We start from the raw sequence: 22,800 nt of genomic DNA on the forward strand, positions 1-22,800 counted from the left end.
CAGAGCAGGTCTCTGGGCACTGCTCGCCAGAAGTCAGGCTCTTGAACAGGGCACCCAGCATGGGGGTACTAAGGAGGAAAAAGCTGTCCAAGGAAGTACTCAAATCTCCCCATGTCCAATGGCTTCAGCTGATGTGTCAGAGATAGCTCCTTCAAGCCCCTGTGAAGCCTCTCCACCATGGGTTACCTGTGTTATACAGGACATATCCATCGACACGGAAAGATGCAGGGAAGTGCCCAGTGTTGGTGATCTTCACCATGTGTGTGTGGATGTCACCAGGAACAACATAGCCAAGGTCCAGGATGTATTCGGGCAGCTCAGCTCTGAAAGGAGGAGTAAGGACACTCTGTAAACCCCAGCATGGCGTGGGCTGGAGAAGCAAATGGAGTGGATAATTCTGTATTCACTGCTCTGAAAGCTCAAGCCAAGCCCAGGAAACCCAAGGTCTGAGCACCCAGTAATAACACTTGGCTAAGTCATGGGGAGTGCAGGGCTTAGGATTTATCAGCCACCAATGGGATCTTCGAGTGACTTTAAAGTGGGTACTGGACACAGTTCCTATGCTGCAAAAAGCCATTGCGGAGAAGTCCACTGCATCTCCACTGGTCTCAATCAAACTGCTAAGCTGGTGTCCAGCCCAAGCCTGAAACTGCTTCAGGACCTTGTCATAGCATTTCCTTGCAGAGGCCTTTGCAGACAATCCCACTTGGAAAAGTGCATAAGGGATCTGGACCATTCCCTGCTCTTCCTGCATAGTGGGGTCTGTTTCTTGGCACAAAGATGCCAGCTTTGAGATGCCCCTTTCAGAGCTGGTCAGCAGGGGTGGTGCCTGTGCTGTCTGCAAGGGCTTGCTCGTCTGCACCCCTCAGCTCTGAGAACAGAACCCAGCAACTGTGGGGAGGGGAGCACCTCCAGAGATCAGGGGAGCACTGTGCAAGCGAGGACACCGACCTGCCCACAGGGAGCACATCATAGCTCTCAGCATCAGGCCCCTTCTGAAGTCCGCAGCTGTTCCCAGCTCTGAGACACAAGGAGCTCTCAGGAGCAGGCCTGCACTGCTGGCTGTTACCCTCGGGGCCCCTGCACACAGGCTACAGGACTCCCTACTAACTTGAGAAGCCTCCGATGTACACGCTGGTGAAAGGCAGTGTCCTCTGGGGGACGGGAGCTGAGAGCTTTCTGCTGCTCCACGGCATGTTCCTCCATCAGCATCTCCTCCATCTGCATCTGCAGCTGAGCATCCCACTGAGGAAAGTAAAGACAGGGGCTGCTTAGCAAAGCTCCTTCCCAAGGCACAAGCTTGTCTCAGGTGGAGGATCCCACCCTGCTCTTGTTGAGAGAGGCGATGGAGTCATTCTGTCTCACTGCTCAGTGTCTGGGACACTTCCTGCTCTCTCAGGCAGGATCATAGCTCCAAAGAAATGAACTCCAGTGTCTCTCCCTGCCCAGTTATCAAAGCTGATCTGGACAGATGGACAGACAAGCCAGAAACCTTCCAAAGCTCCAAGTATGTCCCTGCCCCCAGTTAGTGCCAAAGCAGCTTGGACAAAAGCTCTCCTGGAAAGGGAACCATGAGAGAGCTGGAGCCTCTCGGAGATCCAGAACACAGCACAGCCTCAGGGTGCATTCAGGCTGCTGCTTTGCATGCTGTAAAGCTGGCAGGGCTTGGCCGGTGAGCAACAAAACCCCCAGCACCGACGTGAATGTCCTTCAGAGCACCATAAACCCAACTGCTTGAGCACAGCCCTTAGCATCTCCCTGGGGTAGTCAGGAGCTGGTGCATCTCCAGGAGGGACAACTCCCAGAGGTGGGCAGCCCATGGGGCATGCTGAGCTGACACAGTCCGTGGCCAGGGCTGTGCAGGGAGGCACCCAGTGCCAGCAGAGCCCTGGGCACAGGGCCGTGGGGCGCAGGGGCTCCAGTGACACGCAGGAGGGTGGCATGTGTGGGACAGGGCAGCAGCTCTACTCACCACGGTGCCCGAGTCGTCCATGCAGGGCTCGGCTGCCACAGCCTCCCCCAGAGCAATGGCCTCGTCTCTCTGGCTGCCTTTGTCCAGCTTTTCTTGGGCCTTTTGCAGGATCTTCTCATATTTGGCGTTGCCTGAAAGCACAGAACACCACCAATAGCAGTGGGGCAGCACAAATCCCATGGAAGACGGGAAGCCCCATTCCCCCAACATGCAGACAGACACAAACTGCTCCAGCAATGGAGAGAAAGGCGATCCTGCTGCTTCTCACCCCCAGCCGTCTTTCTCACCACACAGGAGCATCTCAGCCCCACAACGTGATGCAAACCCAACCCTGTCAAAATCCCTGCCAGCCTCTCTTGCAGCTTCCCTGTGCTTTTCTGCCCAGCCCTCGTCTTCCCAGACCTCTGCCATACGCTGGCAAGCTGTGCAGGATGGTTCCTGCGGCAAAGCCACACGGGCTCGTCTGCCAGAGACCAAGGAAGCAACCAGAGGGCTGAGTTTGCCTGACAGCCCTGAAACCTCCAGGCCTGGCGGAGGTGCCTGTGAGCTGCCCTATGGGCATATGGCATGGGGGAAAGCCAGGTGACCTTCCTGGCGAGCAGACAGGCAGTGCTCACCTTTGATGTTCCTGGGCAGGTCCAAGTGGATCCTGGGAAAGGTCCCTTCTCCTTTCAGGCAGATTTTTGCTGGCTCCAGGTGACCCACTTGGATCTGGAAAGCCCTGCAGAAGACTCCAGGCACTCCTGGCAGGTAATAGACTTTCAGCACTTGCTGCTTGCCAGGTTCAATGTAACCCTGCAGGGCACAGAAGAGGGAGGGAGGTAGTGTACCAAAGAGGACTCAGTGGAGGGATGGCTCACACAACAGACACGCTGAGGACACAAGACAGCTTCTCATACATAAGGAAACATCAGACATCACCACCTCCAGCTTTCTTGTACCCAAACGCCCGAGTCTCCTACACCAAGATGCAGTATGTCCTTCAGAGGCCTCGCAAGGCTGCCCTCTGCTCAGCATGAGCACAGCTCTTCTGCTGACAGGGTTTACCCTCTGCTAGCCAGAGCCAGGCACAACAAACCAAAGCTCTTTCACCAGCTGCTCTGGAAGAGCACCGAAGGGCCTGCGCTTCCAGCAGGGCCAGCACCTCCTGGCAGCAGCTTGCAGGAGAGGACATCAGCGTGTCATCCCTCAGGTGGACAAGCACTGAGGAAGGTGGAAGCCACTCGGCCCTTTGCTTCCTCTTCCCATTGCAGAAGGGCACCAAGGCAGGAACACTGCTCCAGCTCTAAGACACCCAGGCAGGATGACAACTGGGATGGAGTGATGCTCCAGTGATGGCACAACCAGAGAGCTCAGCACTCAGCTCCAAAGAGCTCCCGCAACCATCGTGCCTCCCACTGCTGGTTGCTGTAGGACAGCAGAGCCAGCGGCGGCCAAGGCCAGTCAGGGGCTCCATTAGGATTGTGCTCGATGCACCTCCTCTGCCTCTGCAGCAATCGCTCACAGCCCCGTCTCTCCTGCCTGGTTTTGGACGGGGGTTGTGTGCTCATTCCCCCTATTTTCCCCCAAAACTCTCTCCTGGGCAGCCTGACACAGGCCGGGTGAAGCCCTTGTGCTACTCACCATGCTGGGCACGACCAGGGGCACGCCAGGCAGAGGGCTGGCTGCAGTGCCTGTGCCGGGGCTCAGCACCACAAAGGCAAATCCCAGCTTCCCACTGTTCTGCAGGGTCACTGCTGCTTCCGAGACTTTGTTAAACACCTGAGGAGAGGACAGAAGAGCAGGAAGTTACAGGCACACGTCTGCTGCTCACAATTTCATTCCTCTTCCATTGGGTCGAAAGCAAAGGAACACAGCCCAGAAGCAGGGAGCGCACAGGAGAGATGGGCACTGGGCTCTCTGGGTTAACCCGGACAACCCGCGACTGCAGGGTACCTCTGAGCCCTACACAGCAACAGGTATTTGTGGCAGAGGTGCAATTACAACCATGGAAAGATCAGGAAGAAACCAAGTAGGGGACACAAGCCCTCTGCACTTGAAGGTGTCACCCAACAGCGAGCTGAAACACAGGAGGAGGCACTGAGGCATTTAAGGAGAACAGGCTCCTGCACACAAGTATTTGTGGGCAAAATACAAGCCAAAAGGGAGATGGACAGGGCAACACACACATGGCCAATAGCTGGAAACAGCTGTGGGGTTGTAACTGGAAAGAAGTACAGTGAGGGTTATTCTGGGACATTCTATCCAGCTACAGTGACTGCAAGCCCAAATCAGCTGCCTCCTTGGCTGATGAATCAGGAGCATTAAAAGAGAGCACCTCCTTGCACCTCTGGCTTTAGGAGCCCATCAGCGGATGGACATCTGAGGGACACATCCCTCTGGAGATCACCACTGGGATCCTGCCTGTCCCAGGAGGCAGCGGTAGTTCCCTCCAAGAGGAGGGATTCCCAGCTTTGGGCTGGGCTGGAGATGGCCATTAAACACCAGCTTGGAGCTATCACCCAAACACTGGACTTCCGAGCCACAGAGCCAGCAAAGCAGCTGGGAAGGGGGAAGAGCCCTCGACCCGGGGGGGCAGCAGCCCACCGGTCATGGCTGGAGACAAGGAGCTCTGACAAGAGCAGCGTGCGGTACCTGCAGCCCGCAGTCGATCTCGGTGGTGTCCAGGACGTAGCTGATGCCTGCGGCCTCCCCACGCAGAGCCACCTCGTAGCAGGAGTCCAGAGCTCTCTCCGGATACACCACGCTGAAGGGAGCCTCAGGAACTCCTCTGTTGAGCAGGAGCACCTGCAGCAGCAGCAAGAAAGCAACATGGAAATACATGAAGAATCCTCTTTACTTACTGAAGCCTCACTTCTTTTCTACTTTAGCAATTAACATCTGTAAAAGGCAGAAGATGCTGAGCGCTGCTGCCAAATACAACAGGACAAGTTCTGCCTCAGGGCTTTTTCATGCAAAGCAGGGATAACTTCACACAAACAGAGCCACTCTGGCCTTATTCCCCTGACACAGAGCACTCCACTTGACCTGCAGTGGCAAGGACCTGCTCAGCACCACCAACCTGATTCAGACCCATCCAACACCTCCACCAGGCTCACTGCTGCCCACGAGCCATCCGGATCCACCCCATGCCCTGCCACCCGTCCTGCTCACCCCGTAGCTGTGGCTTGAGCCAACAAACACCTTCCCGACGCTCAGCTGGTCGCAGCTGAGTTCCACCTGGGGCCCGACGCCTTCCCCACTGATGCACAGGGGCAGCCTGGTCTCACAGCCTGTGGAGGGAAATCTCTGTGAGCGCAATTCCTTCTGCTACCCGGCACTTTCCAGGTTGTCTCAGTGCTGCTGCCGGTCCCTGGCCTGCATGGAACCACCTCCAGATGCTCCAGGAGAAGATACGGGACCCATCTCGTCCCTCAGGAGATCAGCCTTGGGGCTGGTTTCTCATTTCTAACCAACCCCCTGGGATGGTGTCTCAGAGAACCACAGAATGGTTTGCGTTGGAAAGGACCTCAAGATCATCCACTTCCAGCCCCCTGCCATGGACAGCGACACCTTCCACTAGACCAGGCTGCTCCAAGTCCCATCCAGCCTGAACTTGAACATTGCCAGGGACGGAGCAACTTCCTTGGGCAGCCTGTTCCAGTGCCTCACCACTCTCACAGCAAACAATTTCTTCTGGATATCTAAACTAAATCTCCCCTGTTTAAGCTCAAACCCATCACCCCTTGTCTCATCCCTCCAGCCCTGGAAAACCAGCCCTCTCACTGAGCAGATCACATAAGTCAGACATGTACTGCTAACATGCACATCCCTTGGTGCAAAGGCAACCGAGACCTCAAGGCTTACAGCCAAACTCCAGGGTGGCTTCTTTCCCTCAGATTTGCTAGAGATGACAGAGCACAAGATCTTCAGTCTGAAAGCTGCTCTCAGCCACTGAAGCCTGAATCCTGGCTCAAATTTTGGACGAGATCTCACTGCCATCCCATTCTACTCTGCACACAAGGCGAGCAGCACCAGGAGGAGGAGAGAACCACGCAACCAAGACTCATCTTGGAGGTAAATGGTCTACAGGCTCCTCATGCACCTTCATTAAAGCTGTGTGTGTTGCAAATGCTGGCAAACCCGTGCCAGGAAAGCTTATTCCTTCACTGCTTTGTCTCTTCTGGGGTCAGGAAGCCAGAGCCAGGCATCCTGAGCCCTGGCCTCGGACAGGAGACCACTGGGAACCGCAGGGACAGCAGCATGTGCCAGCACTGTCCTCTTGAGCCCTCCAGAGATACACGAGATCCCAGTGGGCTGGAAGAGTGTTTGTACCTCCTCGGTGGGAACAGGAGCAGGAGGAAGGAGCTGTACCTGAGATGTCACAGTAGGCTGCCTCTTGGTAGACTCTGGCTTCTTTGGGCTTAAAGATCACCTTGATTTCAAGTGAAGAATTTGGCAAGATATCTCCCTCCTGAAACAGAAGTGACAGCAAAGCATTTATCTTCAAACAGCACATTCTTGTTGCCACTACAGCCCTGTAAGCCTTTATTTAGAGCATCAGCAAAGAGCAAGGAGCAAGCAACACCTGTCAACAGAATTTAGAGGAGAGCTTGGAAGCAGCTGCAGAAACACCTTCCAAAGTCCCTCGCCTTTACTGGCACCCGGAAGGGGCTTTTGTTACCCTCAGAAGAGACTGAGCTCTGGCTCAGGGATTTAAGTCGGGGCCACGCTACCAGTTTCTGCAACTGTCTGCTGCTTCCTCAGGGTCTTCTCTCTCTGCTGCTCTCCCACAGGATCCTGGCACTGGTGCTCAGGCCCAGGAAGCCTTGTCACACATTTCAGCAGGCATCCCTGGTTTCTATAGGCTCTCACTTCCTCCAACTGCCTGAAGCAAAGGCACCTCGTACAGCCCTTCAGCCCCTAGCATTACAAATACACTTGACGTAAGTAGCTACACCTCTGGCAACTGTAATAACGCTCTACAGGAATTCAATATTGAGTTGATGGAAGCAGATAAAAAGAACAGAGTCATTTTTCTATCAGCACAGCCAGGCTCTGATTCCACTCTGCTCTTGGCTATTCTCAGGAATCTGTCCAGAAGAGCCTTGAACTGACTGGAGCCTCCAGCACTCCTGCAGCATCAGTATTTACTAGCTACGGTTCTGCCACTGACACAGCACTGACAGCTTAGAGGACAGCCCCACAAAAATTAAAGAGCTACAACATGGGAAGTTATTGGCCTGCAGCTGCAAGTAGTTCCCTGATGCACAACCTGCTCTGAGTCAGGAGAACACGGGCAAGGACAGGCAGAGAAGAACCCTTTCAAACACCAACCGCCAGTAACTGCAAAAGTCTGAAAGAGTAAAGTCACTTGGATTCTTCTCAAAACCTGCACAAAGTCCCCATGTGGGACAGGAGACACTGCCCATGACACAAAGCCCTTGCTGCCCCGGCCTCCTCCCATTCCTGCATCCCCATTCCTCTAGCCAGGGCAGCTGGAGCTGCCTCAGTGCCTCAAGGCATCTGTCTGACTCTGCAGTTGATACTGGCCCCAGATAACCCAAACTCAACATCACAATGCTGAGCTGCCACTGCACCAAAAAGTACAGCTTCAGCAAGAACCTGGAGAACACTGCAAAGGTGCATCTCAAACACTGAGGAGTGCAAAGGAGAGCCCGGCAGGGTTACTGCGAGTGCCCAAGGCCCTGGGGGCATGATTTGCTCCATACCGAGACCACACTGACTGCTGGCATCATTCTCTACACACTCTTTAACTAGTGCAGGAGGGAGCTTAGAGCTTTGGGCACGTGCCATTGCTTCCCTTACAAGCTAATCAGAGGAGGGTGCAGCACACACACCCCCTTGCCAGGGATGATGCCTTGCTGGCCACCAAGCACCACAAAGCCATCCAGTGAGGCACTACGATCATCACAAGGGACACATCTCCATACATCCAAGATGCTGCTGGGTCCCAAGGCACTGCCAGATTAGACTTCTCTAAGGCACCTGAGGAACAAGTTTATGGGCTAGCACTAAAGCCTCTCCTTTTCTAGGGATCAGCACAGCTCTTAGGAACAATCCTGATACAGCACCCCCACTGGAGCCTTGCATTCATAGCCTCCATCCCAAGAGAACTGACCCAACACTTAACAGGCTCAAGAGCAAGACTCTCCATGGGAAAAGGATTGTTCCACAAAGAATGGAATTCATGGAAATCAAGAGACTGATAACGCTGCACAAGACAGCAGGGGAGAGACTCCTGCAGGAGCCTGCTTTGATTCAGCCCTACAGCAAACCATCTAACAGGAACACGGCCATTTAGGAAAGGTTTCCACTCACAGCTTGGGGCCAAGCTACACTTCACGTCTCTGCATCATCGCATCTTGATGTGGACAGGACTCAGCCACAATTCCAGACCTCCCCTTAATGCACCTCAGGAGCTCAAGAGCAGCTTAAGCTCATTGTGGAGACACAGCAACTGGAATGAAGCAGGAGCCCTGGGGCACACTCCAGAACCAGCTCACACACACCACAGGATGCTCTGAAGGCTCAGCTCAGCAGCTCCCACTCTCCCCAATATCCCTGCTGCTCTGACACAGTCTCTTGCTCGCATCGTGCTGCTGCCAGCTACAGTGCTGTGAGACCGCACTTGTGCTGGCACTGGTGGCTCTCAGCCTTACATGTGCTGCAGGAGCAAGCAAGAAGAGAACAGCAGCCCCTTCCTCAAAAACAAAATCAAAACATAAACTAGTTTCACCCACTGGAAAAGAAAGAAGAGGTTGGGATTATTCCAGGCTTCACTCCAAGATGAGAAGGGATGTTGCACTGCTCAGACAGCAGCCATTCTTCAGCTCAGACCATGTGAATACCCACAGCAACAGCTCTGGCTGATTGAAGGACATGGGGGTTTTGCTTGCATCACCAGGAAAGTGAGCAGTTTTCTCTACCTATCTGCAGTAGAACTCAAAAAGCTTGTTTAAACCTGCCAGCCTCGTGTCCAGGCTCACAGACGGCACTGGAAGGGACACTCAGATGTGGTATACATCCAGGTTTTAGGAATGGATTGCTGTCCCCCCGATTAAACTTGGGCTCAATTTGGACTCCTTTCCACAGGAGATCATTTCATTCTGCAGGTCAGGATGTGAACTAACAGTGCACCAGTGGCCTTTCTTCACCCCCATGCGCTACGTGGAAATGTGTCCTTACAGAGAATAACTGATACCTCTGAACACTGTGAGGACACTCATGAAGTGCCCTTGAGTCACAGCCCTTGCAGCAGAGCCCAGCCTGGGGTCGGCTCTTGCTGCTGCTCAGAAATGCTTTCTGCAACAAGCGCCCCCAGCCTCACCAGAAACCTGATGTCTCCTCTCTTGGCACATGGAGCAGCTGACGTGGGATCTGCCAAGGGACCTCATTCAGAGAGGAGAAGGACGAGGAGCAGGAAGGGAGGTTCTCAGCCATCACTTACCATGGGCACAATGGTGAAAATATCACTGCAGAAAGGCATGGAGTCTCCCTGCACCTCTGTCCCCTGGCTCTGAGAGGTGCAGATGGGAAGGGAAGGGTGTTCTCTGAGAGGGGGGACCACGCCGTGCTCCTTAGGAACATCAACCAGCTTGTCCTCTTCCTGCCTCTGCAGCCTGTGCCATGGGAGAGACGAACCAAGGAGATCATTGAAGAAGCAGCAGATTTGCAGAGCCTGTCGTGTCCGTGCACGAGCAGCAAAGCACTTGGTGAGGAAGAGCAGCAGCTCAGCACGGGGCTGACCCTGAGACACAGGCTCCCCCATGGATCCCATTATTCCCAGCACAGCAACGAGTTTTACTCTTCACTGACAAGCTCACCAGAGGTTTCTTAAAGCTGGCAGCCCTCAAGAAAAAGCCTCCTGCACTGGGAGGGGAGAAGCAACCAGGTTTCAGCTGCACGTTACCAGCAGCACACTTTTCCCCTTCCCTTTTGCACCCACAGGGATGAGAAGACAGTATCTGCACTGCCTTGCGCCAGAGGATCCTGGTGCACTTCCAAAGCAAACCAATGGGTTTGGCATCCCACCACTTCAGTGACACAAACGGGTTTCTGTGCATGAAAACAGAGGTGCCAAGAGAGGAAGGGACTTTGCCCAGCATCACCCAGGAAAGAAGTCAGCATCTCTGAATGCAAACCCTATGCTGAGCCTTGAACCACCTCATCTTTTCCCTCATTTTGGTCTCCTCTGCAGAGCTGCAATGCAGTTAACCTCTGCCTTTATTGCTGGTTGCAGCAGAAATCATTCTAGTGGTTAGAGATCACAAGCGGGAGATGAGAGGGGAGCAGTGCTGCACAGTGGTTGCTCCTTACTGGGAGCCTGAAAAGTTGCACAAGGATTCCCCAAGTCACAGAAGCTTTTAAGTCTCATTTCCAGTTCATCCCCCCAGGCTGTCAGTGTTTCTCTGCTGCTTGAAATGGCAATTTCAAAGCTTCACCAGAGGCACCCTTGGAAGAACCTGCCCCATCTCTCACCACCAGGATGACACAGGTTGCTGAAGCCCAAAAGCACTTCCAAGTCCTGGCTGCCCCCCCTTCCCTGCACAGCCCTCCCCCTCCACATCTGCCCAGCCGAGGAGCAAGGCCAGAAACACCTCCTTGGGCCAGAAACCAGGACACTGGAAGGCAATTCCCCAGCCTACAGCAGGACGGCCTCCACCTTCTGGGCCAACCGAGCACTGTATCCTGCGTGTGGCTGGAAAAGGAGCCTGACACCTTAGCAAAGAAACTGCTTGAGTATCATAAGAGTTGTGCCACCTGCAGCTCTTCAGTGCTACTGCTCAGTGCAGTCCCAGGTACCGAGTGCTGACACCTGCCTCAGCCTCATGGACCCTCTGCAGTGCACGCAGCTCTGAACTCAATAGTTTGCGGCTCCCAAACATGAATTTGCCCTCTGAGGCAAGCCAGTGATTGCAATCAACCTTCTCTCCCCAAAACATCATCCTCAGCTGTAGCACGGGTGGGACTGGAATGGCAAGGGTTAAGCTCCACGCTGTGCATGGCTCTGTCTGCCCTAATCCCTTCAAAAGCCCCAAGAGCCCTCTGAGGCTGTGTGTTAGTTTTCCCCTGGGGCATCTATCTTGCTGGGAGGAATCTCTCAAACAAACCTCAGCTTCTGCCGCTCCTCCTCTTCCTCATCAACAAAACGCTTCCACTGGAAGTGGGCCGTGATGCCACTCTGGTTGTGGATGACCAGGGAACTTTGCTTTGACAGCGTGAGGGAAGTCTTCTCAACTGTCAAGGAGCTCTTGTCAAGCCTGATGTCGGCATTTACAGCTGTTCCACAGAGGCTTTTGTGAACATCTTCACCTGGAACAAAGCAAAGGCAAAGTCTTGGCTCATCTCACTTGCTGATGGAAGTACAAGGAACGGGGCAATCTGCAGGCAACAGGAGAAAGAGCTGCAGTTCTGAGCTGCATCAGCAGTTCCCCAGATCAGGACATTTATCGTATCCTGACAGCTGCACATGAGATGGCATGAGGATGCCAGGAACTGTAACACAACACATCGGGATGAAAAGCAATGACCAGTCAGGAGAGCTCTATGGGACAAGTTGCAGGCTCTTCAGACAGCTCTCTTGCACATTAAAAGCCATCTCCTTTTCAACCAGGCTCCTTGCTATGCCTTCTTCCCCAACGGAGCACCCAGAATATTCCCCATCACCCCCTGTGCACTGTGCTTAGGAAGATCTGCTGCCTTGTTACAGGCTGAAATATTCCAGCACAGCAATATCTGGCAGCCAGCATGGAAGCTTTGCTCTACCCAGCGTGAAGGAGTCTTGCAGAAGGGATTCAACAGGACAATGAAGCCATCAGACGATGATGGCAGACACTGCTCTCTTTGGAAGGACACACCGAGGGTGCACCAAGCACTTACCTGTGTCATAGTGAACAATCATGGGACTTGTATAAACACCCGTCTTTGGTGGGTGAAATTCCACCGTGACTTGCATTGCTTCTCCAACGCCAAGAGTCCCAATGGAGGGATCCACAGAGAAAGGGCTGCAACACAAAGAGAGAGATCTGGGTCCTCCGTTAACTTTGCAGTCTAGTTCACTTCAGCTCTCTTGTGCAAGCAAGGAGCAAGCAAACCACAGGCGGTACAAGAAAACCAGAGCATCCAGGATCAGAAACAGAGCGGGTGACTCTCCCTGCTGAAGAATCCCATGCAGAAGAACCCTGCAGAGGATCCCGTGGTATAACATGACCTCAGCCCCCCATCCTCTGCACACAGTTCTCAGCTCTTCACCTCTGCCATCCAGTTACTCACAATTCTACGGTTTTTGTGTAGCTCACCTAAACTTTTGTAATGCTTCCCATTTCTTTATTGCAAATCGGGACTGAAATAGTTCATTGCTGAAGTTCGGGAACTCTTAAAACCCTTGTCAAGGAGCTCTCAACACATGCTCTGTCACCCAATAGAGTAGTTGGCAAGTGCATTGCAAATAGATGCTAGACTTCACTGGGTACTTATTGTGGTGGTGACAACTAGGCCTGGAAATCCCAGAAGGAAACTGTACAGTGATTTACAAGTTCCTGCCCATGGAGCTCCACAGGGAAAAGCAGCAGCCTGCTTAAAGAGCACCCTAGAAGCCTGCTTAAACAGCCTTGCCAGCCTTTGGCAGAAGCTCCTCTCAGACCCTCGTGTTTCACAGGAGACAAGTTGAAAGTCTTCTGAATCCCGTTTCCTGGAGAAGAAACTGAAGCAGCTCAGGTGCACCAACTGAGACGCAGCAGGTCTTTGGTGCGTTCTTAACCTCAGCTCCTGCGCTGAGACCTCTGGGACCAAGCAACTCTCAACTCCCAGCCAACTGAACCGCCTGCCTTGCGGATGCAGTGTCACAAACACATTCCCCTCTCCGGTGCAGCAAACTGGAAAACCAGTGACTGGCTTCTGAGACCAACAGGAACAGGACAGGCTGTCTGCAACACAGTTCACCTCAGGCATTGGATGACGGGACCACCAGACTACCGTGACCTTGTGGCCTCCAGAGACCGGGTGTACTTGGTTCCTAGTGGTATGGAACCATTTCAGAAGGTTATTTGTGACCACAAGGGTGCAAACCAGCTACTCAGCTACTTGAGCCCTCTCCAGGAAATGTGGGAGAGAGACAGCTCCAGGAGAAAAGGCCCCCAGCCCTTTGCAAATGCACCAGGCACTTGGAGCATCTTTCACCTGCGCTCTCCTTAGCTTTCCGGTAGTCCACTTCTGAAGCCACCACCTGCTCCTCTCCACTTCAGAGCTCGTTCTGCTTAGGCATATTTGGTCCCAGGCACCAGACCAAGCCCACGGGAAAACAAAGGCCCTAGACCACACACTCTTATTGCCAGGGCCTCCAGAGCAATTGCTTTCATCTATGATCTCTGCTTGCTAATATAGACATAGCTGCTGATCAACTCCTCAGTGCCTCTCACCAGCTCATTGCTTGCCCATTTCTTGATGCTGCCTTTGGGCTCCATGACCTGAGCCCCTCGAGCTGTCCTCTGCCACACAGCACCTTCTGCAGCACTCCAGCTGCCTTCCTACCTTGGCTCTTCCAATCCAACAGCATCAGATCTGCAAGATGCTGCCTTGCAGACAACACTGCACTGTAAAACTTGCTTGCAGAGCTTTCTCAAAACACCGTAAGCAATGGCAAACCCCACGTGTCCTGCCCATGTCCAGCACCTCAGATGCTCTGCCTCCTTTTTCTCACTGTTTACAACTCCATGAGCACACAACAGCGTTTTGCACAAGAGATGAGCTCCTTTACCTCAGAGTGGTGATGCTGTAGCAAGCCTCCCGCTTCCCCACGTTGCGCACCAGCAGAGTCTTCTGGGTGCTGAACCTGACTGGACACTCAGAGAAGTTCAGCTGCTCAGGGAAGTCCAGGCTGGCTCGGGCACCTATGGCTCGGATAGGCACAAAGAACTTCTCCCTCTCTGTGATGATGATAAGCTCCTCAAAATAATCCTGCAGGGAAAGAAACAAGCTCAGCACAGTGCCTTTAGCACCATGCCTGTGCCAGAAGAACTGCTGCTGGTGTCTGTGACTCTCACAGTAGCATTCGATAATGTACTCGCACTTTTTACCTTCATGGCCTTTCATTACAGATTATTTCACAAGCAGGGGCAGCCAGGGACCATGGGGCAGATCCTCTGTACCTTTCTAGAGGCATGCTGCTTGAGGATAGGACAGACTATTCAACTACATTTAAGCAGCAAACACAAGATGAGTAAAAGGCCATGCATAGGCAGCAGACTCTCAGCCCTCAAGCCAACAGACATTCCATTAAATATTCCACCACTGAAGGACAAAAGAGCCTGAAACAGGCAAGAGCCTCCAGCCTATGGGAGCACAACCTTCAGCACAGCAAAGAGTCTCCCCCAGGTCTAGATCCAGTGCAACCCCACTGAACCCAGGACACTTCTTCAAAACCCACACCAGATGCCTGCTTTGGAATCCAGCCCTGCAGGTTCACCTCCCCTCAAGGCATCATCTCTCGGGACTTCCCCTCTCACCTTGTTCTCATCAGGTTGGAAAAGGATGCGGTAGGTTGAAGACGTGCCCGGGGCTACCTTATAGTCCTCATCACTCGGGCTGATCAACTCAAAGTAAGGAGAGTTCCCCAGGATGACGTTCAGCAGACGAGGAACCTGCACGAAAGACACACAACTATGATTTTGTCACTTGGGGAAACTTGAGAAGGGACCAGGACAGGCCACGTGACAGCCTCCTTACCACCTTCCCAAAACACTTTTAGCTCTGAAGGTACACGCACGGAACACACAAGGCTGGACTTGAATCCCCTTTAACTGCTCCTGCTAAGCTAGCCTCTTTCCACTGCTCTTCCCTGTGCTTTGACAGGCACTTGCACACAGGTGGCTGAACAGGCTGAGAGAGGAAAACATGGCCTGCCAGAAACCAAGACTGACCAAAGAGCCACCAGGACACGGTGCACACTCGAGGTAAAGCATGACAGCAGGCAAGAACTGCACAGCCCTCGACAATCCCATCAGTCCAGGGCTTTCAAGGGGAAGCATGCTGGCTCAAAGAGCTCCTTTGGGTAGATACCACCAGTGCACGGCCAAAACCAGAATCCCCAGCATGGGAACATTTCCCCCATCTTGCAGAATAACGCTGGTGAGACATTTTATTCTGCATGCGCTGCCCTGCAGCAGGGAACTTGCTCTGCTGCACACCATGTGAATTCCACTGCTCTCCTCCTCCAGCCCAGTGCTCAACCTCCACAGCCCAGCACTTACCCTGTCTTTGTTCCTCAGAGCTAGCGACGCTATGTAGAACTGGTGGGGAATGTAGTTCTCAAACACCACCTCGGATGGGAAAGGCTGGAACGACCTCTGGTCCCGCTCAACGGCTGAGAACTGCAGATGCAAGACAGAGCAGAGAGAGCTTCAGCTGCTGGGAGAAAGATTAACGAAGGAAGAGCCCACACTCATCTCCAGTAAATACAGTCTCTTGGTGACTACATCTGCCCAGCTCACGCTAGGAGATGGCAGCTCACCCACCTCTGCTCTCAGCTCAGCAAAGGGTTCTGGACCATGTTGAGCAGCCTCAAGCTAAGAAGCTCTTTTGGAGGCTCTTTCTTCAGGTTGCCTTCTCCAACAGGCAAAGCAACGCTCACCTCCAGCAGAGCCCTCTGCTAAGCTGCTCGCTCAACTCCAGACACTTGCTGGAACAGCCACCAGCATTCGGGGAGCAAGCAAAACCCAGCAGTTTCCATGAGCCTCCACAGGAAACAAGTTGCAGGTGAACTTCCCTCTGGGACAGCGACACTGAGTCCCACACATCCCACATATCTTTTTTTGATGGAGAGCCGAGAAACCAGGCGGAAGACACCAGTACCAGGGAGGAAAGGCCAACAAGAAAGTAACAGGGCAGTTGGGAAACAGATAAATGAGGTGAATGCTGGATGGGGATGAAGTTCAGCTCTTTCCCCAGCATTACTGGGCAACCTGAGCTAGGCTGCAATTCGTATCCCCTCTCCCCAGGAGCTTTAAAGTTGCTGCTTCACTGGATTCTATTACTGCTGGTTTATTTAACAGCACTGCAGAAGCAGCTCTGAAAAGTACACACAAAGAACAAATGCTGACCCAGCAGAGGCTTTACTTGGAGATAATTCCTCCCTGCTTGGTCTCCCCTCTCCCAGCTGCACTGCTGCCACTCGAGACACACAGGCAGGTCTCCCGCTGCTCCACAAAAGCCACGGTCAGGCTGAGGCCAGAAGCTGTAGCACTGCCAGTTATTTGGGCACCCGTCTTACGTGTTCCCACCTCGTGTGCTGTCTGGGGCAACCCTGAACTGATGTGCTACAGCTCACTTGCTGGCAACACTCTGCTCAACAGCCAACCTCAGTCGTCCACCCACCTGGACTGGCTGTTACACTGAGCAGTCCTGCAAGAAAAGCAGCTTTAAACATCCATCTAAGAGAGCACTGATCCAGGGAAAGCGCATCCACTCTCCTCTGCCCAGGGCGATTCCCGGCTATCCAGCAGCCTGAAAACTCAAACACCCTGGAAGGCTCCCACGCCTTCTTCCAACCCATTCATGCATTGACGCGATTGGGTTTCTTACAGCTTAAGTAATTGCCACAGGCCCTCAGCCTTCAAAGGCCACTACTGCCACCACTGAGGGAGTCCTGTGACCCCAAGCACGTGGCAGTTGACTACACCAAAGCCAGAGGTGGCTCTTTGAACAGCAGGATGAGAAACAGCAGCTCCTGCCCTTGTGTCCTGCCCCAGCCCTACCCCCAGTAGCGTGCTTTAGCGATGGTAGCTCAACTCCAGCAAAACCCACCAACTGCAGCACAGGTTCCATTGGCTTCCTGCAGATCAGGACTTCAATGGCTCACTGCAAACACACGTTTTGCCTTTCCCCCAGCAGAAAGAACTCCACTACCACCAGTTGGAAATGACAACAGGACCTAATCATCAAGCTGCTTGGGTGAGCTGGAGGCAAATCAGCCACAAGCACGTGCCCTCTTCAAATAGCACGTCAAACAGCAAGGAAAAGGCCAGGGAAAGGCTACCTTTTGACGGGAGACTTCACCCATGTCCCGAAGCTGGGCAGTCCGGGGCCGCCGCATCTCCCGAGGCCTCGCCAGCCTTTGCTTGCTGCTGAGAGACTCTTCTGCCTCTCTGACCAGCTTGGGATTACGAGATGCTACCACTCTGCTCTGGAATCCATCCGCCCTTCTGGAGGACCTCATGGGCCGGGGGGTCTTGCCACTGGCCATGTCGCAGAGCTCACCTGGAAGAAGCAACAATTGGACAATCCACAACCCCAGAACCTTAAAGCCCCACACCCATGGAAGCCTGGAACCCACAACCTTAGGGAAGGGCCCTTAAAACTCACCCACTCCCAACCCCCTGCCATGGCCACAGACACCTTCCACTAGAGCAGCTTGCTCCAAGGCCCATCCGACCTGGCCTTGAACACTGCCAGGGATGGGGCAGCCACAGCTTCTCTGGGCAATCTGTGCCAGGGCCTCGCCATTCCTGGCACACCCAAAGGACACAGCTGTGTCTCCAGCCTCTGGCATCCTTCCTAAGTGCAGAACGCAGGGATGGCCTCCCCACCCTCACTCATCATTAGACCACATTTAGGCTCCATTCATAGACGTAAAACCCCACAACAGACAGCCCCTGAGCCAAAACAGCCTTTTGCTCTGGGTGCAGTCCCACTAGCCACGGAGACACACCAGGGGCTGCTGGCACTTCTCACCCTTCCTGCAAGGAGCCTGCTCATGTTTCTAACTAACTCAGCACAGAGCTCAAGACTCTGGTTAAGAACCAGAGTTTCTCAAGGCTACTTTGCCTGCTTGAAGTTACAAAGATTAGCTCGCAAAAACGGCTCCTTCCAGCCAGGAAACCACCCCACTGCCCAAGAGCACTTCTCCATGCAGAAGGATGCCCTCATTGTCACTTGGTAACACCCAAACTCGAGGCTCCCTACAGCCATTCCAGGCTGCCACAGCAGGAAAGAAGGAGGAAACCATCAAAGGCACAGGAGCAATTAGCTCAGATCTAAGGAAAATCCAGGAGGATATTCCCTCCTGCTTCCCTGTGTTCCACAGCACCTCTGTTGTGTGCACTTGCTCTACACAGCAAGGCAGCATCTAGGCAAAGATGGCCATTCCCTGCCCCTCGACTCTCCCCCACACCCTGCACGCAAGGCAATCACTTCATGCCTTTACGCCCAAGACAGCTACAGCACGGCACAAACGGTGTTTGTGGTGCTGGGCCCTTGGCAGCTTCAGGAAACAAGGCTACCGGTTCCTTTTGTTCTTGCAACAAACACCAGAGCTCTGCACTGCCTCTGCTCAGGAGGACCTGCTGCAGCAAGAGCTGGCCTTTAAAGCTGGAAAGAACTGCTTGTCAGGGGAGAAACCTCATGGGGATGATCCAACATTCATCTGATTTCAGGGTTTATTACCGGCTCTTAACTGCCTCATTCGTCCCAATTCTCCAAACTGTGATTTCACTTCACTTGAAACGAATCCTGTCGTCACCCCCACAACGCTTATTTCCAGAGGGCTTCCAACCTCCACAGCCCGGCCAGCCCAGCAGCTTCCCCTGAGCCCTGGAGCAAGGCTCTTCCCCAGCCCCAGAGCCCGCAGGGACCAGCCTCCCAGAGCAGCAGGAAAGGAGCACAACGGAGCAATCGGGCACATCTCCCTGCAGGGGCAGCACAAACCAGCACCCAGGACACAGCACCCCTCCAGCCCACCACCCCGGGGCTCCCTGCTCCCCACCTCACACAGACAAGGCTCCCTTTGCTGCAGGACCTACAGCCTAGCTCCAAGTCTCTACCATCGCTGCAAGCCGCACGGCAGTTCCACAGCCCCTTCAAGCCCTTCTACCTGCCCAGCCCTGCTCTTAGCCCAGGGGTGTTTAAATCCTGCGGCTATCACACAACTGCCCCATCCCTGCTGCCAACGGAGCTGCCTCCTCCCTGCCCAGGGCCAGACGCTACCTCAGCACGGGTGATTCACGCTTCTACTGGAGGATTCCTCCCTGCAGGGCCTTGGCTCCCCAATGCCCTCGCACTGCTCGGCACCTGTGGGCAGCTGGAGGGACAGGAGCCGCCTCGGTGGGGATGCTGCCCACCAGCACAGCAGGGAACTGCTGCTGGGCTGCCAACAGCCAGGGGAACCTGGGCACCAAAGGACAGGGCTGGCACCTGAGCTGCCCAGCCCCTCTCCTCAACGCTCTGGCTTTGCCAGCTAGGGCAGGGTTTCACCAGCGCCTCCACGAAGCAGAGCTCAGAGCCTGACAGTAGCTCAAGCCTGCTCCTGCCTCAGTGCATTGAGCAGCAGCAGCTCCCTCTATGTCACAATAGGAGAGGTCCACACGCCCCGGAAAGAACGTGCTCACCCTCCCGCACCACTTCCACACCAAGGCCACCACCACTTGTGGCTCTGGGTTTTTCTCCAGCTCCAGGCTGGAGTGGAGACCCTGCTGCTTCCTGCCTTGAGCTCTCTCGCTATCACTGTCGGCCGCCTTGTCTCTCCTCTGCTGGCTTCCACGGCCACTGCAGGGCCTTGCTAAAGTTACAGCCTTGCAGATCCCTGCAGCCCCCCTACGCCTTCAATGTCTGCCCCGCACTGAAGGGCTGCAGCACCATTAAAGTGCACCTTACAGCACCAGTTGTTCACGCTCCGTGAGCGGCAGATAAATTGGTTTATACACTGCACATGAGCCAATCATTTCCCTGCTGCAGGAGTAAAGAAAAAAGCTTCCACACTGACTACAAAGCAACCATTTAATTCCTATTTTGCTGGCCCAGGAGGAGCCCACTCACACCAGGCCCATGGCCAGGCTGCCTTTGGGGTGACCCCTCTTGCTGTCCCTGCTGAGCACCCATCCATCACTTTGTACCCATTCAGCCTGCGCACACGGGCACACGCACCAGCCAAGGCCACCCAGCTTCCTGGGGCATCTCAGCTGCCAGGAGCCTCACATGTTTTCAGCACAGCCTTTGCCAGAAACAAAATCTTCCCATGAGACTCTCGGCCACAGGCAAAGCAAATCCTCACGTCTGCTTGGTGGGGAACGTGGAGCCCTCACTTTGAAACCAACACTCAGCATCTGGGGGTTTACAAACCAGCCAGGGAGGAAATGAGCCCCAAGTGCTAACTGGCTCTCCAGGCAGCCAGCCTGTGGAAACACTCCAAAACATGTCCCGCATCATGTCCAGCCACGAATCCAGGTGAAAACTGGAGAGCTCAAGCAAAGGCTTCTCTCCTCCTTTCCTAAATCCAGACAGCATTTCAAATACCCCAGTTTGGAGACCCTGACATCAGCTGTGCAGTCAAATCTGAACTGAGGAATTGTTTTCCCTCCATCACTTTTTAAAACAAAACAGAAGTAACTTGGGCCCAACAAGTGTGATGCCTCCTTGCTCTTCTGCTCCCTTCACACTGTGAAACCATTTAACCCAGCAGCTGCCTTGCTGCAAATTTCAGAACATTCAAGAAGTTACTCACAGCTCAGGGGCAATCTCTGACACGAGCAGGGCAGCAACCGAGGCTGTGACTGCCTGGAGACAGGGCACAGAAAGATGGCGCATTCTGGATGGAGGTTCGGGCCCAATTCAGCAAGGTACTGGCACCACATCTCAGGTTAAACAGGAAAGGGGACAGATGTCAGGGGCACTGATAACTGTGCAGCAGCTACAGAATGGTTCAACAGTCATTCCTGGGGCTGACACTGCCTTAATCCTAACTGCCTTGGCCTCATGTCTCCACTGGCAGCTAAAAACCATCAAAGTCACCACGATACTGAGGACAGAAACATCCTACAGTACCCACACTGCAGGATCAGGGCTTAGTCAAAGTCACGCAGCCAGAGCAGGGCTCAGTCTCTCTTCCCTCACACACAGCTCTTCTCTCCCTCCTGCCAGGGCGTTCTCCAGGCCACCCAGCACCAAGACACACCACAGCCTAGGGAGTACAGGCTCCTCCTCTCCTCCCCCAAGATACAGAGCTTCCTTCAGAGCCTGAGCACATGGCAGCTCTTTACTTCCTGCCATCACACACATTTCAAACCATGCTTACACCCGAGCACCCACAGCCCAGCAGGATCCTCCCATGGTCAGCTCCAAGGACCACACCAGCTGCCACAAGCGCTCCTTCCCTCCACCTTCTCCTGAGCAAGACAAACAACAGCCCTCACGTGCTTTACCTGCTCCACCACAGCTTGGTTGGCATCTGCAGCTTCAGACATCCCGTGGCAGCTCCATTTGCAGCAGGACTGGGCTCCTGGGCTCCTGCCTTTGCAGCAAGCTGGTCATCCACAGCAGGGCTACTACTTCTCCTGTGGGGCACCTTCAAACACCGGCACGTGGGTCTGTGATTTGAAGCAAGGGAGAGAAAGATCAGACCAGGAGACACAGGGAGGGGACAAGCCCAGCCCGTGACGTGCCTTTCAACCTGAGCCCACAGGAGCACCGGCCACAACCCCAGCACCTACGAAGCCCCACAGGCTCTTCAGAAGCTGTGAAAGGAGCAGCTTGGGTTATTTATCACTTGGGAAGCACTGCAGGGACAGGCCCATCTCTTGCTGCTGACAGGCAGCTGGGGCAGCTCCCTGCAGCACGCACGCTGTGCTCAGAGGTGCTGGGCAGGCTGCAGGCACAAGCCCTGCTGTGCAACGAGCTTCCAAACTGAAGCAGGCACCAAGAAATAAAAGCAAAGATGAATGTGGCTTTACCTGCCCCGGGCAGGTGCCTTCACAGGCCCATTACAACCATGTCACAGCCACAACTGTCTGAACTCAAGCAAAACCCCAAAGCAATCGTTGCTCTGCTCAAGAATGGACCACTGGATTGTCTTTTGCTTAGTCAACTATTTGACTGCATTTGTACCTGAAAGTCTTTGGCCAAAAACACTGGGAGTTTTGTCAAACAACAGCTGTGCACAGGCTCTCCTGGGCTGGAACCCAAGCCAGGGCTTTGATTTTTAAACAGGGCAGCCAGTGCATCCCTTACGAGAGCCTCTGCTCTCTGCCATGCAGGTACTGTCAGACTCTACAGCTCTGATGGGATCGAGACCTCCGTGCTGACTGCCAGCACATCCCCTCTGGGCACTGGGAGCAAAGGGGCAGATCTTCATTTTCCACAGAATTCCAAGGGTTGGAAGGGACCTCAAAAGATCATCTAGTCCAACCCCCTGCAAGAGCAGGGTAACCTAGAGTACATCACACAGGAACTTGTTCAGGCAGGCCTTGAATATCTCCAGTGGAGGAGACTCCACAACCCCCCTGGGCAACCTCTTCCAGTGCTCTGTCACTCTCACAGTAAAGGAGTTCTTCCTGACGTTCACATGGAACCTTCTATGCTCCAGTTTACACCCATTGCCCCTTGTCCTATCACTGGATATCACTGAAAAAAACCATCATTCTGACACCCACCCTTTACATATCTGTAAACATTGATCCTCACGAGCAGCTGTATTCTCTTCCCTTGTTACTTCCCTTATTATTATTATTGGTGGTAGCAGCAGTGGTTTGTGTTATACCTTAGTTACTGGACTTACCTCAGCCCCTGGGAGTTACACTCTTTCCATTCTCCTTCCCATCCCTCCGGGATCAGGGGGAAGTTGATTGGCAAGTACATGTTCCATACAGGCCTCGGGCCAGTCAGCACATAGAAAAGATGAACCATCTGATCAACCAACAGATTAGGAAAATGTCAGGAAATGAAATTCTATTGGTACCAAGGTTTACCACTGGCTCTATTAAGAATTCAAACTAAACCTCGGTCAAAAGAAGAGGTTAGCCCATTTGAAATTTTATATGGAAGACCATAACAGTCCCAGTTTA

General features: G+C 53.8%; 1 protein-coding gene and 2 long non-coding RNA genes across 3 annotated transcripts; all 3 read right to left on the reverse strand.

Annotated features, from left to right (window-relative positions):
- Positions 1-2,079: 2,079 nt before the first annotated feature.
- Positions 2,080-3,733, reverse strand: LOC117436527 (uncharacterized). The gene is made up of 3 exons (XR_004549863.1): positions 3,596-3,733; positions 2,590-2,767; positions 2,080-2,103 (listed from the first exon to the last, which is right to left on the reverse strand). It is a non-coding gene; the product is annotated as an uncharacterized lncRNA (long non-coding RNA).
- Positions 3,734-5,224: 1,491 nt separating this feature from the next.
- On the reverse strand, positions 5,225-9,449 carry LOC117436529 (uncharacterized). Its single transcript, XR_004549865.1, has 3 exons — positions 9,423-9,449; positions 6,326-6,425; positions 5,225-5,244 (listed from the first exon to the last, which is right to left on the reverse strand). It is a non-coding gene; the product is annotated as an uncharacterized lncRNA (long non-coding RNA).
- An 87-nt stretch (positions 9,450-9,536) lies between these two features.
- LOC117436439 (hydrocephalus-inducing protein homolog) lies at positions 9,537-20,507 on the reverse strand (the record flags this gene model as incomplete). The annotated part of the gene is made up of 8 exons (XM_034064493.1): positions 20,466-20,507; positions 17,007-17,227; positions 15,223-15,342; positions 14,479-14,613; positions 13,731-13,930; positions 11,855-11,979; positions 11,086-11,287; positions 9,537-9,594 (listed from the first exon to the last, which is right to left on the reverse strand). Coding segments are annotated over exons 2-8 (1,047 nt in total), but the record flags the coding sequence as incomplete, so codon positions are not given.
- Between the last annotated feature and the right edge of the window lie 2,293 nt (positions 20,508-22,800).

This window comes from Melopsittacus undulatus, chromosome 7, assembly GCF_012275295.1.
Source record: "Melopsittacus undulatus isolate bMelUnd1 chromosome 7, bMelUnd1.mat.Z, whole genome shotgun sequence".
In the NCBI taxonomy this organism is placed as follows: domain Eukaryota; kingdom Metazoa; phylum Chordata; class Aves; order Psittaciformes; family Psittaculidae; genus Melopsittacus; species Melopsittacus undulatus.